Here is a 16,658-nt window from a genome sequence, read left to right as displayed (position 1 = left end):
TTAACATCTGCTAGTTTTTGTAGTAGTCTATGCAGAAATTTGGCAAAATGCACGAGATCGATCAAACTGGAACATCATTGTACATCGAGGGCTGTATCAGCCCTCACAGAGAGAGAGAGACGCAGAAATATAGAACGCTATAAAATCATAGGGCATAGGTGAATGGACAAAGTTATTCAATGGAAGAGCCACATCACATGCGTACTGCAGACATCTACAATGACAAAAAACAACAAAATTTGTCATATTATTCTTTTTTACCCTATTTGCAAAAAACCTTAATTTTTATACTATCCATTATGAAGTCATGTAAACTACCAGATATGTTTGAGCTAACTATGGAAAACAGCGCTGGTCAACACTCAACAATATACTCAGTAGTTTTTATAATTTTGCTATAAGAAATCTGTTCACCATTCAATCGAGAAGTTGTTGTTTAGCCAGAAGAACTCAAAATGAAAGTTTAAATGGGCTTCCCAGAGCCACCACTCCATCAAGCTTCTTCATTTCGAGGGGCCAAGCCCACTCGAGCCCTTCCAGAATGCAATTCTGGCTAACAAATTTTCAAACTCGTAGCAATCAATGACATCACTGCTCAATAAATTGTGCAGTTTGATCAAACACGCACATATTTTGTGAGTATGTAGCTTATTATGCAAAAAAATATTGCTAATTTTCATTGATCAAATTGTGGTTGTTTGATTATAACAGTTCGTTTTGTTCAAGATTACACTGCGAGGTTTGGTTTAATTGTCATTAGATTGTTTTCAAACGAGCTTGTGCCAACAACGTAGGCTACAAGAGATATCTCTTTTACTTTTCTTAAGCCACATAGTCTAATGTTAGTTTATTTTTTATAATCTGAACTGAATTTCAAGTTTAATTATTCTAAAATAGCCTACATAGGCTACGGTACATCTTCTGATTAATGGCACTCACTGTCACTCGCCACTCACTATCTAAAATCCAGTCCAAGGTTGCCAGATGTTTTCAAAATTTCCAGCCCAAAAGCAATTTCAAACTAGCCCAATATTGTTGCTTGTATAAACTATCCCAAAATTAGAAGAATTTGTTCACAAAATCAGTCCAAATTGACGAAACACAATCAATCATCAAAGATCTTATTTCTCACACTTAAAAAAACACCTAAACATCAAGGCACAGTCCTAAATGTGCAATAATGCAAGATACAATAAGGATATAATTAATTGTATCAAGAAACAACAAAAACGTTGCCCAAAAAAAACAATGATGAAGGGAACATTGAAACTATTTTTTCATTCTGTTTACTTCTGCCTAATTGCTTGTACTACTAAATGATTGTTCAACAGATTAGTTGCTGGAATATTATGTTGTTTGATGCTACCTTCGAGTCTTCGACCTTTGTATTAAATACTGTAAAAGTACACATAAATGCAACGATTTACACTCAAACTAACACATTAAATTGTTACACTTTGGAAATCACATCAGCAGTTCAAAAACAGTATCTGCATTAGTTTCTAAATCACTAGTGTTAGCTTGGGGGTCGCTTTCAATGGTGTACATATCCGAGGTAAACAAACAATACATGGCTCGTGTCGGTTGAAATTTGTTGCAACAAACACCACAACGAGCCATGTAACCCCAAATACCCCAATGCGTTCCACTGCTGCATTGCTGAAGGGCAATGGAAGCAGGGAGAGAACAAATTGTGCCACTCTGGTAGTAGACAGTAAGACAGAGCACTGGGAGCAGGTAATAATTAATAGATCAAACAAGCAGCCATACCATTCCTCCTTCACAGTGCCGGATTAACTATAGTAGCAGATGTAGCAGGTGCTACGGGCCCCGCGCTTCACAAGGCCCGCGCTTGGTGAGCAAAACATTTTTTTTTTGCAAAAAAGCTGTCGAACATAGTTGGTAAGTAATTTTTGGCTTGCAAACTGGAATGGCATGGGAGAATATTATAGTTGTAGGATTAAATTACTTAGTCCCAACGTCTTATCCCTTCCTAATTATTGTAAACTTTAAAAACTGGTAATTTCCGCTGGAGGCAACTGCCTGTTCTGATCAACCTTCTATACAACATCTAACTACAGTATTTCACTTCGATTAAAGAAAACAACATTGACACCACGTTTCCTAACTGACAATTTGTTATGCATTTATCTATGTATGATGGTATAGGCTACTAATTGTAGGCTACAGGAAAGAGATCATTTTCAAAATTGAAGTTGATTAAAAACTAGCCTATCTGCGAAACACGATGGGGCAAGAGCGGCTACACTATAATCAAAAAGTATCAAATCTATAAAATATTCAATTACTTCCCAGTCATTATCTGTACATCAAATCAATCTGCTACAGGCCCGGCACTTGTTTAATCCGGCACTGCTCCTTTACGTGACGTTTTCGTCACTTTTCCGCTAAGGCGCTACGTAATCCAGTTTAACAGAAAAAAGTTCACCTAAAATTCACTCTGATTCATTCACTGTAAAGCGAAATTTATAGAATTTCATTGAAAACTGTTGTGATTTTTTGCTATTTTATGCTTAATATTGCTCCAAAAACAAGCCCAAAAACCCGCAGTAAAAAACAAAAACAAGCCCAAAAACCCGCAACCCGCGACTACTCAATTTTTCCCGCAACTCTTCAACCAAACTAGCCCAATTCCGCGGGAAAACCGCGGACCTGGCAACCTTGATCCAGTCGCAGACGTCACGAGATGTCATAAATTAGTGTTGCCAGATGAAACATTTTTCCGCAACGTAGTTACATGAATGAAATTTTCAGACTCTCGAAAGAGAATGTAAGAAACCTTTATTTTTGTCTGTTGCAAGAATAGTATACGTGTCTTTGAAACGTCTATTCAAAAGTGTATTCCTGTAAAATTAGCCCGCGGCTATCGAAAATGGGACGCAACACCGTACGCCTCTAAAACTGTCACTACAGAACAGATTACTTGGATAAAAGACGGAAAATTTGTCCAGCTAGCAAGCACCAAGCAAACAGTTAAACTTGCGACTGACTTCCAACAAACAATTTTACGAATGACTAGAATAATTTGCGATATCTCAAATGCACGTAGACAGTAACTGTGACGCAATAATGAAAGACAATTATGAAGTCATTCAAACAGGTGTTCAAGCGGCTAATGCAATATTTCATCAGGTCTTACGACCGATGGTGCAATATTTGGACATTTTCTAACAATTTCCATGACGTAAGATGCCAGCTAGGTTAAGTAGACCATAACGGTTTTTATATGACGTTTGATTTGGTGAATAATTGTCGGGAACAATACGGTAGCCTACAATTATAAACGATGCAAATAAAATAGCACTATAAGAATCCAGATTCCACAACAGACAGGAAGCAACGAATGACTATATTTGTAATCAAGTCAGCTGCTTCCTCTGTTTTTAATGTGACAAATGACAAGTATGGCATTATGTTGAAACAAGGATTAGAGTTTGTTCAGTAATATGAAAACAAAAATTTGTTTGCTGCTGCGATAGCCAAGTGAAATTCTGTGGTTTTATTCAAATATCAAAAAATATCATGACCTACAAAAGTAGTATCAGAAAAACAAAAACAAACCAAAAACGCTTATGCAAAAGCAACAACTGTTGTGTTAGCTACTAACATAAAGGACGAAGCAAAAACACTAAGAGTAGGTCTAGGCATAGTTTATAACATAGGCCTGCTTGAATACAGTTAATAAGACGAGTTGATTCCAAAATAACCGCAGTTTTTACCAGGATTCTGTTCAACAGCGATTGAACACTTAGGCTACAATTTTCTCTGTTTTAGCAAAAGGTTACATTATGACGGCACATCATCAACAAAAACTTTTAAGAAATAACGTCAGTTTCAAGTTGCTTTCTTTTTTGGTGAGAACCCTAAAACGGCAATTGAAAGGGCGCCGGTTCGACACCGCTCAAGAGCATGCGGCTGTGTTTGTGGCAGGACCAGTGCCGGATTAACCATTAGGCAAAGTAGGCACGTGCCTACAGGCCAGTCAACAATCCAAGCCACTTTAAAATCAGTAGAAATTTAGTCATGTTTTCAAAATAATTATTTTCTATACTAAAAAGTATTTATCTTAATAGCTCTGTTTTTCCAGATGAATCAAAGGTTGCAAAAATCGTAAAAAAAAGACGAATTGAAACATGTTGCCACTTCCTTTTTGGTGTTTTTAAAAATTCGCATTTCCGTTGGCTGACGCAACGAAACAAACGTGGCGTTGTGTTGTGAAATTAGAAATAACCTTTAGACTATAAAGAGCAAAGATGCGATGAAACAACAGCAACAGGAAGTGCCCAGAATGTTTAAAATGCTGCACACTACTGGTGTTTATAATGCATTTCCAAATACTGAAGTAGCACTTAGAATGTACTTGTCTCTAATGGCTACGAATTGCTCGGGGGAACGCTCGTTTTCACAGCCGAAACGAATTGAAGACGCTAAACGATCAACAATGTGTAAACAACGTCTTGGTACACTGGCACTTTTGTGTATTGAAAGCGATTTACTCCGTAAGATTGACTTCCAAACACTAGTTAACGCGTTTTCAATCGCAAAAACACGCAAAGTTGTTATTTAGTTAGGCATATGACCAAGTTTTTGCACGGTACCCTGTGTTATAGTTGCAACAACGATCTTTGTGACAATGATTTGGCAACACTGATAATTCTAATTTTTTTTAGTTGGCAACCATGATTTTCGGACCACTTATAAAATGTGCCTACATGCCAGCAGACCCTTAATCTGGCACTGCAGGACACAAACATGCCTGAAGGTGGACACGAAGATTGGCTTCCTTGCCTTCCCGTCCACTTAATCTAAATCTTCAATCACCTTGACTTCGATAACCGCATGGTTTTTTCGGTGCCTCCATGGTGTAGTTTCCATATCAAAAAAGCGATTTGTTATATCTACTGATGTGTACATTGAAAATGAATGTGGAGCTATACCGAAATAAACTTGATTGATTGATCAATCACCGGGTGTAAGCCTGGATACGACAAACAAAAAAAAACTTCTATGACGAAATCTTACCATTGTTCTACAATTGTTTTACACCCTTGTTGTTTTACAATCGTAAAAATATCAACATAATGTTGGAGTTTGCCAATTTTAAATTACGTAATTACTTGCCTTTTCTTTTAATCTGAAAGTGCTTTATATACCCTCACACAAACAAGTTTTGCCAGAATACACCATTTTATTTCCAAATTCAAAATCCATTCATTCTAAAAACGCCAATTCAAAAATTGGTAATCTAAATTCTGCAATTCGAACTCACGAAAAGAACAATTTCTTGAGACTTTTTTTGTTACCTCTGTGTCATCGGATTCGGAGCGTAGTTACGCCAGCAGCGGTTCTGCTGTCATCAGGGGATTATAAACATAAACATTTCAATTATAAAAACCTAAACCCATGCACAAACAACAATATATAAAAAGTTTCTTGGTTTCCACGTACTTCTAGGTTTGGTGGCTATGCATTTTTAGATAGTGTTTAGTTTAGAAACACGGCACCGTTTTATGGATGCACTCATTAAACGATTTTAATTTTTTTTAGTTTTGTCATTATTTTCTTTTGTTGGTGCCAATTTTGTCTGTTTGCTTTATCGTTCTCTACATGTTCGCCCCAGCAATAAAAAAAAGTGAATTGAATAGTCGATATACCAGCACGTCAATGAACAGAAAAAAGTTGCAACCTTGAAAGGTTTAAAATGGAGACATGGGCGCTGCCCAGCTTTAAACCTACTGTCGGTACCAGTCACCTCTGCAGTCACCCCACACGACGGGCTGCCTGGCCCGTCGTGGGCCAACCTTTTTGCATTTGCGAGAAGCTAAGCCCGTCTCCCTGGCTCGTTCCGACATTCTAAATTTTGCAGACAAGTTCTATAAAAATTTTCGATCCACACTTTCCTTCCACACTCCACAGGTACCTAGATTCCCCAGCCTGGCCTCCGCGACCTAAGCTGGTGGACTTCCCTTCCGGGTGCATCGCCACCCCAAAATCACACCGCTCCCCGCCGTTGCGGGGAGTGCCAGGCCGGTTTTAAAGTCTCTGACCTGGTTATGTTTATTGTATTCTTCTCGCCTTGTCTATTATTTTGTACTCTTGCGCTGTTGATCAAAATAAAACAGTTCATCATCAAAATAAAAATAACAAAACAGATACCTGGGTAATCGGGAATAGGCAAGACTTTGCAAATGGAAAGTGTTGTCATATGAAAAAGAATTGCACTTTTCTATTTTTATGTCAAAACATATTTTACAATTATTCAGGTTTAGGACACATCACACACATTCTAACCATCAGCATCTGCTCCTCGAAAAATTATGTTTTGTTTCCAAGACGATTCTCGTTATGCTTGAATTGACCGGAAATTTAGTGACGTCTTTTGACGTCAATGTCCAGTTTATCGAAATGTTTGAGCCTGAGGTCTTTGTTACTCTTCAGTCTTCACTGGCAAGCAGGTTTGGGAGGTGGTCAGTTGAGTCAAGTCAATTTATTTTGTTTCAATAGCGCCACATATATACAAACAAGCAGACTAAATGAAAAATAAAAACAATGCGTTGTAGGTTACTGCTGTTGGTTAGATTATGGCGTAATCAGTATGGTATGGTACGGTACCATACATACCGTAGCGATTGGCTTCAGTAGGCTATTTTACTTATGGTTGGAAGAAAAAACAGTAGAAATATTTGAAAATTTTTAGTCAAGTACGGTAGTTTATTATATTTAAAGCAGAATGTTAATGGTAAAAATAACATGGTAAAAATAACACATTGCTTGCACAATAGTGGATCACATTAATATTAAATCAAGAGTTCTTAACTTTTTTAGCTGTGCCCCCCCTTGACATCACATGTAAAATTTTGTGCCCCCATTTTTTAGTTTGTGTGACCCAGAAAAAGCCTTGCTTGACAGAAAAACTTAAAGCATCTTCTCTTGCATGGGGTGAGCAGGCATTGACGAGACAGTCCAGGATAGAGATATGATACATTAAAGTACGGTACCGTAGTCATTTTATACTGTAGGCCTATTTGAAATCAACAGTAATAAAGTTCTTTAAGGTAAAGTTGGTGAAACTGCCAGTGTTCAGCTTCAAAAAAGTTTTTTCAGTTTCATAATAAAGATTCTTGAAAACAATTCAATTAATGGTAGACCAATTTGCCCTAGACTTGGTACTGTATTCTTTAAAAAAATAGGTATGTTTGAATTTATAAACATTTTATTGTTTTGAATTTATTAGCTGGCCAAGTATTGTGGTAATATGGAGTACTTTGAGTTGTTGTACCTACCATACTCTTGCATTTGTTGTTAGTCATTGGGTTACGGTACCGTATATACTCGAGTATAGGTCAATCTTGTGTATAAGTCCAACCCTTACTTTTGAGCTAAAAATTGGTGATAGTTCCTTCTCCCGTGTATAAGTCGAATACGGTGCTTTATTCCCGACACTACCGTTCGATGGTTCATCTGGGTTCATCTAAGTATTGGCATTGACATATGGTGAGGAAAATTCAAAGTAGAGCATAGAGTAACCTACGCTGCTGGGGGTCTGCTAGTACTATTCGGTGAGTCCGATTTGGTGAGTTCCTAACCTCTAACCCCTAACCCTAAAACGGCAATGATAATTAGGCTACGGTACCCAATAATTAAAAAAAAAATTTGAAAAAATCCCCCGTTAAGGGATCGGACTCACCAAAACGGGCCATTCCGCTGCTGGAATAGCCATGTAACACTATTCACGGCAGTAATAAGTAAACTAGCTAAATTAGACCTGCTATTTCAACGAGGTCTTCCCGCTGTGAGATCAATTATGATTCAACAGAACGCATTGTTTTGTTATCAGATGCACAAGAGTCAAAATCCGCTCATTAACACATGAAAATTAGGGGTCTGCTACTATTCGGTGAGTTTCTAACCTCTAACCCCTAACCCTAAAACGGCAATGATAATTAGGCAACGGTACTCGATAATTTAAAAAAAAAATTAAAAAAATCACCGAATAGGGATCAGACTCACCGAAATGGGCCATTCCGGAAAATTAGCAGTTGGCCTTCCTTGCATTTATAGGTCTTAGTCGCAGATATTGCCTGCATTAATGACGTCTCTTACCGTTATCATCGCCTAGCCAACCTGACATCATTGTTTTGTGTTGCCGCTATGGTTTGACATCGACTTCAACAATCATGGAATGTTACATAATAAGAACGATTATATCCTACTTGCAAAAATAAAAAATGGATTGCTTAAAACAGCTCGTTTTGCTGTTTTGTCTCTTGAGCTTTGCATATTCCTCAACAAGTGCATAAAGTTTAGAATTGACAAGAAACCATTAAATTTAAAAATCAAGTTGAATCACTGCAAATAAACGTATTCAAACCTTGTAATTCGGCTGACACCATTTCACAATCCGTAATCTATGTCGGCAATGATTTTGCTGCAGCAAAAGTGCGTTAATTTTGAAGGCTAATGAGCTGGAGACAACAGCTTGTCCCGTGTATAAGTCAAACTTGTCTTTTTTAGGTAAAAATCACTTGTGAAAATCTCGACAAATCATTGGAGAAATAATACTGTTGAAAAAACTGGAAATTTCAGTTTATGCTTGATCAGTTATATTCATCTTAACTTTTTTACAACATGTCTTTAATTTTGTGCATTTTTCATTGACCATCACATCAACAGCAATGAAACATTTATTGCACTTGTCAACCAGAATATTTCTTTTCACAAACAGCATACTATGCCCAGTTACATTTTCTAAATTTTAAATCAACTAAAATGAAGCCCCCTTCACCCAACAAAGAAATACAATGCTCCCAAAAACATGTGTTTGAAAGAATTTAAACACCTTGTGAGGTTTGTTCTGAACCTATTTTCTACGCAATAAAAATGTCTTGTTTGTCTGTTTGTGCCATCTTTGCATTTTAGTGTCAAGTTTATGTGAACACTCGGATATTTGACATTATTTTTAAAGGCCACAAGTTTATTTGAGGTTATGAGGAGGTAGATGAGGTACTTTCAAATTGCGAGAAGAGAAAAGCATTGTGTTAATAAAATAAAGCCTTTCTGACCATCTAGACTAGGCAAAAATCAGCTAATGTCATTTGCAAAAACAGTGTGATTCATTGTTTGACTGTAAATAAAGCTAGTTGTCATTCTTAACATCTTGTGGTTTTTGTAAAAAGAAAGTAGTGCATAGGTTTGAACAATGAACATGCTTCAATCAGACAGGGATATCTAAAGAAGGGGATACGAAGGCTTTTATTACGTCTGACAATAGAAGGGCTTTTGTTTATCGTAAATAATCTATGTTTATCTTAAAATAACAATTGGCACCGAAAGTAGTTTAATAAATCTGGTTATGATAACTTGCATTGCGCTATTAGCATTAGGCCTGGATATTCACAGCATGCTCATGGTGGCTTGTTAATTCAACTACCCATTTACTTGATTTACATCTAGCCTACTGCAAAGGCTTTGTTAAAAAAAAAACAGCTTACTGGTAACTTTTCAACTGTCTTTGTAAACAAGTATTCTTCAAATATGCTCTACGTAACATTTGCTAACTGTCTTCTGTAGCTCATTGTACCAGCTGCACTAAAAAACTTTCTACGATTTTAAAAAGAACCACATGTTTAAAGCACTACAAACTACCGGTACACGACAACTGGGCGAGACAAAGTGGGCGATACCCACTTGGGCGAGACCAGGTAGGCGACGGACCAGGTGGGCGACGAGTCAAGTGGGCGACGAGCCAAGTAGGCGACATGTGTCAAGATGATGTCACAATGCAAATTAACATCAAACAGCAAGCGCTATTACTAGACTACAAAAAAATAATGAAAATGTTGCTTCCAATGCTTCGTGAAACTCAGCGTGAGAACTCTCATTGCTTCCCTTCCACAAATCAACCATTGTATTTTAAAGTAAAAATTAAAAGTCATATTTTATACTGACAAGCTTTGATAACGGTTAGGGAACGTTCATAACTGACTTCAACCACTCTTTGGCCATTGGTTTGTCTCTTTTCTGAGAGGTTTCTCTTAAGCTTCACGATAAACCGTGACGCCGCAAATTGCAAAATAATGTGACAAGATGATGTCACAATGCAAAGCGCTATTACACAAAAAATATTGAAAATGTTGCTTCTAATGCTTCGTGAAACTCAGCGTGAGAACTCTCATTGCCTCCCTTCTACAAATCAACCATTGTATTTTGAATATTTTTTCCGAACGGCTAAACTTTCGATTCCGTCGCCCACTTTGGCCGTCGCCCACTTGGCTCGTCGCCCACTTGGTCCGTCGCCCACTTGGCTCGTCGCCCACTTGGCTCGTCGCCCACCTGGTCCGTCGCCCACTTGTCTCGTCGCCCACCTGGTATCGCCCACTTTGTCTCGCCCAGTTGTCGTGTACCGCAAACTACCGCCCTGGTAGTGTCATGAGAATAAGGCAATCGCTGCGAGCCTTCATATCCCCTTCTCTAGATATCCCTGCAATCAGATATACAATTTAACTTTTCTAGATGTATTTTTGGTGCTAATTCTAAACTGGCGCTCATTTTTTCTTTGAATATTTGCATTTTAATATTTTAGATATTTTACGTATGTTATATATATTACGTATTTTATTATATATTATACGTATATATTTTACGTATTTAGTTATATAAAAATATGTTTCTAAATTGCAACTGGTAATCACAATGCATTGTGGATACCGCTTTGTGCAAGTCTGAGGTCAAAATTGTCACTTTAATGTCAAATTGTGCCGCTATAGGTCAAATTTAAACAACAAAAATTCTCATATCCCAAAAACCTGATGCACTGGAGAAACAAATAAGGGCATTTTCAGCATCAGCGTCTAAAACCCTTCAATTCAATAATCACCTAATCGGGTGTCTGATTAAAACTTTTTGAGTTATTTGATTAGTTGGATTTATATGTTATTTTGTGAGGATGAATTAAATAGTGCTTCTCAACTCAAGTTAATCATTTTTATTACAATCTGGTTATAAAGATACCATACCCAAGTTGTTTGCTAGTTAGCATTTTTGGGCCTTGTGTTATCCTGTTTATTGCTTATTTAATGAAACTTTGTCATTTTTTTTATATCATTGAAGCTTCAAGTTTTAGTAAATAAACTAATTTTTGTTTCGTAAAGTTTCCTAACAAAATGGCAAGCTCTAGTAGCTCCAAGCCAAATGAATTTATAGTTGGTGGAAAATATCGTCTTGTCAGAAAAATTGGCAGTGGATCATTTGGTGATATATATCTTGGCATCAACATTGCAAACGGTGAAGAAGTTGCGGTAAAGTTGGAGTCACAAAAAGCTCGACATCCCCAACTTTTGTATGAAAGCAAAGTATACAAGATTCTTCAAGCTGGAATTGGAATTCCACATATTCGCTGGTATGGACAAGAGCGAGATTACAATGTGCTTGTCATGGATCTGCTTGGTCCAAGCTTGGAAGATCTTTTCAATTTTTGTTCTCGAAGATTTACAATGAAAACTGTTCTTATGCTCGCAGACCAAATGATCAGTCGTATTGAATATGTGCACAACAAAAATTTTATTCATAGAGACATTAAACCGGACAACTTTCTCATGGGTATAGGTCGGCACTGTAACAAGTTGTTTCTAATTGATTTTGGCCTTGCTAAAAAATACAGAGATAGTCGCACCAGACAGCACATACCATATCGAGAAGACAAAAATCTTACAGGTACTGCCAGATATGCATCCATTAATGCTCATTTGGGTATTGAACAAAGCCGTCGTGATGATATGGAGTCTTTAGGTTATGTTCTTATGTATTTCAACCGAATGTCATTGCCATGGCAAGGATTAAAAGCAGCTACCAAGAAGCAGAAGTATGAAAGAATAAGCGAGAAAAAAATGTCAACACCTGTTGAGGTACTTTTTTATGTTACTATAATTTTATTTGGACTAAGTGACTTCAGTATTATTAACACCAGCGTTAAAGAACTTTTACATCCAACTCCAACCAAGTATAGTAAAGATATACCGCCACCGGTACTGCATGATATATATTATAATTATATATATTAGGGGCCTACATGAGAAATACATCAAATTTATTTATTACTTTCTAAAATCTCTACAGCCTGTTTCACCTTGAAAGGGAGATCATAAGAAGGTCCTGAAAAATATGCAAAAACAATAAATCAGTAATACCTGAAAAGATATTAAACATGATAACCTTAATTTAATCTGCAAAAAACCTCAGAATTACAAAGGGACTACCTCCATCGGATGCCACAAGCCCACAAAGCCTCAATTAAGACGTTCAAATGGACACCAATCAGATTTAATAACAACATTTGTGATATCATAATGAAGCAAAATGCGATAACCATAGTAACCTGTAGAAATCAAATAAAATTTATGTTCTTTTGAAGTATTTGAGTTTAAATGTGCTGCGATGACAGTTACTCACCAGTTCAGAACGCTTGTTCAGAAGGTGGTTACAATCGGCCTTTGAAATGGCCAGCTTTTCAGCAAGACAAAGGCCACAATTATAGCGGCCACCACACATAACTATAGCGGCCACCACACTTATCAATATTACTCGGAGATCAAAGCCAAACATTGTGACCTAAGACTGGAATTAAGTTGCGCGTGATTAGTGTGGCAGTACGGGTACTCTCATCGATTCTAAGCGAAGAATTCACTTTGTTACGCTGATTCAATGTCATCAATCGTTGAAGCAACATAAAAATCGATAGTTTTCCTGCTTGAATGGAGGCTAATATGGACAAATATGACCGATCTAGATGGTACTTCCCGCGGACATCACATGCTGTGACGGCGGACATCCGTGAATTTCGAGGCCTGCAATCGATTAGTGGCACTAATTTCCTGTGCAACCCAATGCACTTGGTGCACCTCAGGGCGACAGAAGTAGAGTCAGTTTAAATTTCTGGTACCTAAGTACGTTCAAAGATGGTGGTTGCTGTTAGCATTTACATGTCTCGATTACGATTCCCCCTGTCACGTTGGTTTTTTATTTCACTTAACACTTGATATCTCATTTGACAGCACGTAACTTGCTTTGATATCATCTCTGCATAGAAACAAAAGCGTCATTAGGTGATCCTTACAAATTACAAACCTTCTGTGCTCACCTTGCAACTAAATGTAGGGGCGGTGGACATACGTGACGTGAGTGAAACTTTGACATTTAGTTTCTTTATTTTTATAGGTTCTCTGCAAAGGATTTCCGGCCGAGTTCGCAATGTATTTAAACTACTGCCGTGGTCTTAGATTTGAAGAAGCCCCAGACTACATGTACCTTCGACAGGTTTGTGTTCTTTTTACAATTGTTAACATGGTTGAGTGGTTTCTTTAGGCATTGTTGGAAAGTTACCTTCTCACGTGACCTGGGTTTTATTTGGTGATTCATCGGTCATTGACCGATTTTTTAGCAAAATGTCAGAAAATAATGTAGTCATTGACCGATTTTTTAGCAAAATGTCAGAAAATAATGTAGTCAATTCGGTCAAAATGCCTGTACTAACTTTTCTCAGATAAAACACGACAAAGTTTCTCAGCGAAACTTAATGTTGTAGCTAGTCAGGAAGTAAATTTTGGTTTGTATCAGCTACTTGAAAAGAAATATTTTCATCAGAAAAAAGGACCGAATTTTTTCAAGTCATTTCGGACAAATGACCGAAAAGTCTTAGCGAAAAAAAATAACAGTACGTGACCAATGATGCTGCGTTCTATAGATTGTTAATTGGTTTGACGCTTTCTGGGAGGGAGCAAGTCTTTTAGGCGCAGACAGTTAGGCGCCGGTCAAATAGGCACGCACAGTCGCACACTATGGCGTCATGATATTTAGGTGCGGAGCACTGAGGCGCCCGTTCATTTAGGTGCTATTCCTAGTAAAGTCTGCAGATTGTATCAGCTTGGCAGGTATGGCAATGCTTTTCACACAAAATGTTGTATACTTGTATTGAACAAAAAACTATGTCATGGCTTCTGTGAGTGAAGCTGCTTAAACCGGCAATGCTTTTCACACAAAATGTTATATTAAACACAAAAATATATTGTTTTTTTAATGCGCGTGTTCGGCATTTATTTGTTGTTAGTCCAGGTTTGCGTCGGCGAAAGCTTTATCAATACATTACAACTAACAACAAATGTCGAACACGCGCATTAAAAAAACAATATATTTTTCTGTTCAATACAACATTTGGTGTGAAAAGCATTGCCCTAAATGCCAAGCTGATACAATCTGCAGACTTTACTAGGAATAGCACCTAAATGAACGGGCGCCACAGTGCTCCGCACCTAAATATCCTGACGCCACAGTGTGCGCGCCTATTTGACCGGCGCCTAACTGTCTGCGCCTAAAAGACGTGGACTTTTCTGGAACGTCGATATGAGTTCGTAGTGTTGTATATGATTGTGAAAGCGTAAGCATATGGATGGGGCTGTGCTGGCTTAGTATTGTCAACATGGACCTTGGCTACAAGGCAGAGAGTTGTGGTAATAAAATTCCACTCATGGTCACTTGTCTCAATGATAATGAGTGGTGGGCTTTTATAATCATCTCTTATTAGTTTTTAACTTTTCATTGTTGTTTTGCGTCTTGAAATTACACCATACCTTGGTTTTCAGCTGTTTCGAATTTTGTTCCGCACACTGAACCACCAGTACGATTACATTTTTGACTGGACTATGCTGAAGCAAAAAGCGGCTGCAGCTGCAACTTCATCTACTGTGACGCCAACCGGTGCTACAAAGCACACTACCCAGCATGGATCGCACCACCACATTGCATCACACCAAGAAAAAGGACGATCTAAGCCAACAGGATATTAAGCTGCTGCCAAATGAAAGACAGAAAAATTCACGAACGACTGTTGTCATGCAAGTTTTTACTTACCTTTTGTATCATCTGAACTGTAAACGGCTAACTAATAAATTCGTTTGGGTCCTTGGGGAAATGAAACTCTGCTAAGTTTAGGTAACCTGTAAAACAACAATGTTGATTTGAAAGAAAGAGTTGGCCACTGGTGCACTCCAACAGTTGTGATAAAAGCCTATTTGTTTGACGGTGTTTTACTGTTCAGTGTAGAAATACTTGTAGAAATACTAAAGAACATCGAAGTTTAAATTGATTTAAAAGTACCGGTGTTAGATTACCATAAAAAGTATGTAGACAGCTTGCACCTTTTTTACTGTAAAAGATAATGCTTATCTTTTGGATTAGGTGGTACTGCTATTTTGCATCCATCAAATGCTGATATAGGAATTTGAAAAAAAATTAAATTATCACTAAGGACTTAACAAACTATGCTAATTTCAGCCAAATTGAACGACCTGTTTTACCACGTTTCCATGTTGTTTGCAAGATGACTGGATCATATCTGCTGCCTCAGGGTGAATTTGAAAGTGCACGTAGCCCATTCTCACAGAGCTGATTTATTTGTAACGCATTATTTATACACAGCTACGGTCCATATGACGAGCCTGGCTTGCAGACCATGTCATATTCTCAGCTTTCAGACTAAAACGAATATATAGATATTCTACATGAATGAACTAAAAGGATAACAATGTTCCCTATGCGTTTGTTTGCTTCAAATCTGGTGTGGCAAGTTTTACGTGGCTGCTTCAGTTGCTAAATCACCCATCAGTTGTGTAAATGTTTTAGATTTTCCAATTGTTCACTTTATATTGTATTTTCAATGAGCATTGCTGTATGGTTATCTAATTTAACGATAACTTTTCTATCGAAACAAAAGCACTACTTCCAATGCTAAAAACTACGTTTCCGAACATGTTTCACCGGACATATCTGGCAAAAGGACTTTTCACTACTGTACTGTTGTATCACGCTCACTTTAGTACTTGAGCTTGGTGATCTTCATTATGGCTTTTGAGGATTTTTCTGATAAAGAATGTTTATAGATTGTTTTCGTTGTTGCGTACGGTAGTGTAAATCAGTTTAAATTTGTTCACTTGAATAAAATCCCGCTTAAGCGGCAACCTAAGTTGGGTTTGCTTAAACTTTTTTTTTTTTGCTTATAAAGTATTTCAGTAGACAGACGATTGACCATCATAAGTGAGCGGCTTGCCGAGTATTCCTGCAGCTCTGCTATTGGACGTTTACAAGTATGGCTACTGCCTCAGCTGTTCAGACTGGACAATGACGTAAACGTTTGTGCTTCCTCGTGGAGCTTTCCGCAAATCACAGCAAATCAACCGTTTTTTTACATTGATTCAACGTCTGCAGAGTCAATGTGAAAATGGTTGATTTGCTGTCTGGGTTTCAACGAGATGCGTGGTCGCCATGGTAATTTCCATGTCAATGTTTTAGTCTTGTGATTGTCACAGACACTTCAATTAGCAATGGCTCTTGAAGCGTCTAATTGTAGGAGTTTGTTATATACATTTACAGATGGAAGAGTTTAATAAGCGTTATCTACGCCACTAATAACACTGAAAGCGCATTTACATAATTCGCGTATTCATAAAATGATGACCCTTAGTTAATTTGTCTGACGTAATTGAAGCCAAGCCAGTTAGTCACATACTGCTCGGGAATTCGTTGTAACTGAGTGCTCAATTCAGCAACTGCTGTTTTTAATGGTGGTTTGGAGAACCCCATTCATGATA

The 16,658-nt window shown here is 37.6% G+C and overlaps 1 protein-coding gene across 1 annotated transcript; it reads left to right on the top strand.

Annotated features, from left to right (window-relative positions):
* Positions 1-11,133: 11,133 nt before the first annotated feature.
* Positions 11,134-16,033, top strand: LOC145777962 (casein kinase I). Its single transcript, XM_082589334.1, has 3 exons — positions 11,134-11,924; positions 13,234-13,332; positions 14,655-16,033. The coding sequence occupies exons 1-3, from the start codon at positions 11,184-11,186 to the stop codon at positions 14,856-14,858; spliced, it is 1,044 nt and encodes a 347-aa protein (XP_082445460.1). The 5' UTR covers positions 11,134-11,183; the 3' UTR covers positions 14,859-16,033.
* The last annotated feature ends 625 nt before the right edge of the window (positions 16,034-16,658 follow it).

Source organism: Aplidium turbinatum, chromosome 10 (assembly GCF_918807975.1).
Source record: "Aplidium turbinatum chromosome 10, kaAplTurb1.1, whole genome shotgun sequence".
In the NCBI taxonomy this organism is placed as follows: domain Eukaryota; kingdom Metazoa; phylum Chordata; class Ascidiacea; order Aplousobranchia; family Polyclinidae; genus Aplidium; species Aplidium turbinatum.
Note: the sequence above shows the minus strand (reverse complement) of the source record. Positions and strands in the feature narration are given on the sequence as shown.

What these genes read in the sequence shown, in the direction of transcription:
- LOC145777962 (XM_082589334.1), top strand. Translation starts at nt 11,184, where the DNA reads ATGGCAAGCTCTAGTAGCTCCAAGCCAAATGAATTTATAGTTGGTGGA. An exon ending in AAATGTCAACACCTGTTGAG is followed by an intron (nt 11,925 to 13,233) that starts GTACTTTTTTAT and finishes TTATTTTTATAG; the next exon opens with GTTCTCTGCAAAGGATTTCC. An exon ending in ACTACATGTACCTTCGACAG is followed by an intron (nt 13,333 to 14,654) that starts GTTTGTGTTCTT and finishes CTTGGTTTTCAG; the next exon opens with CTGTTTCGAATTTTGTTCCG.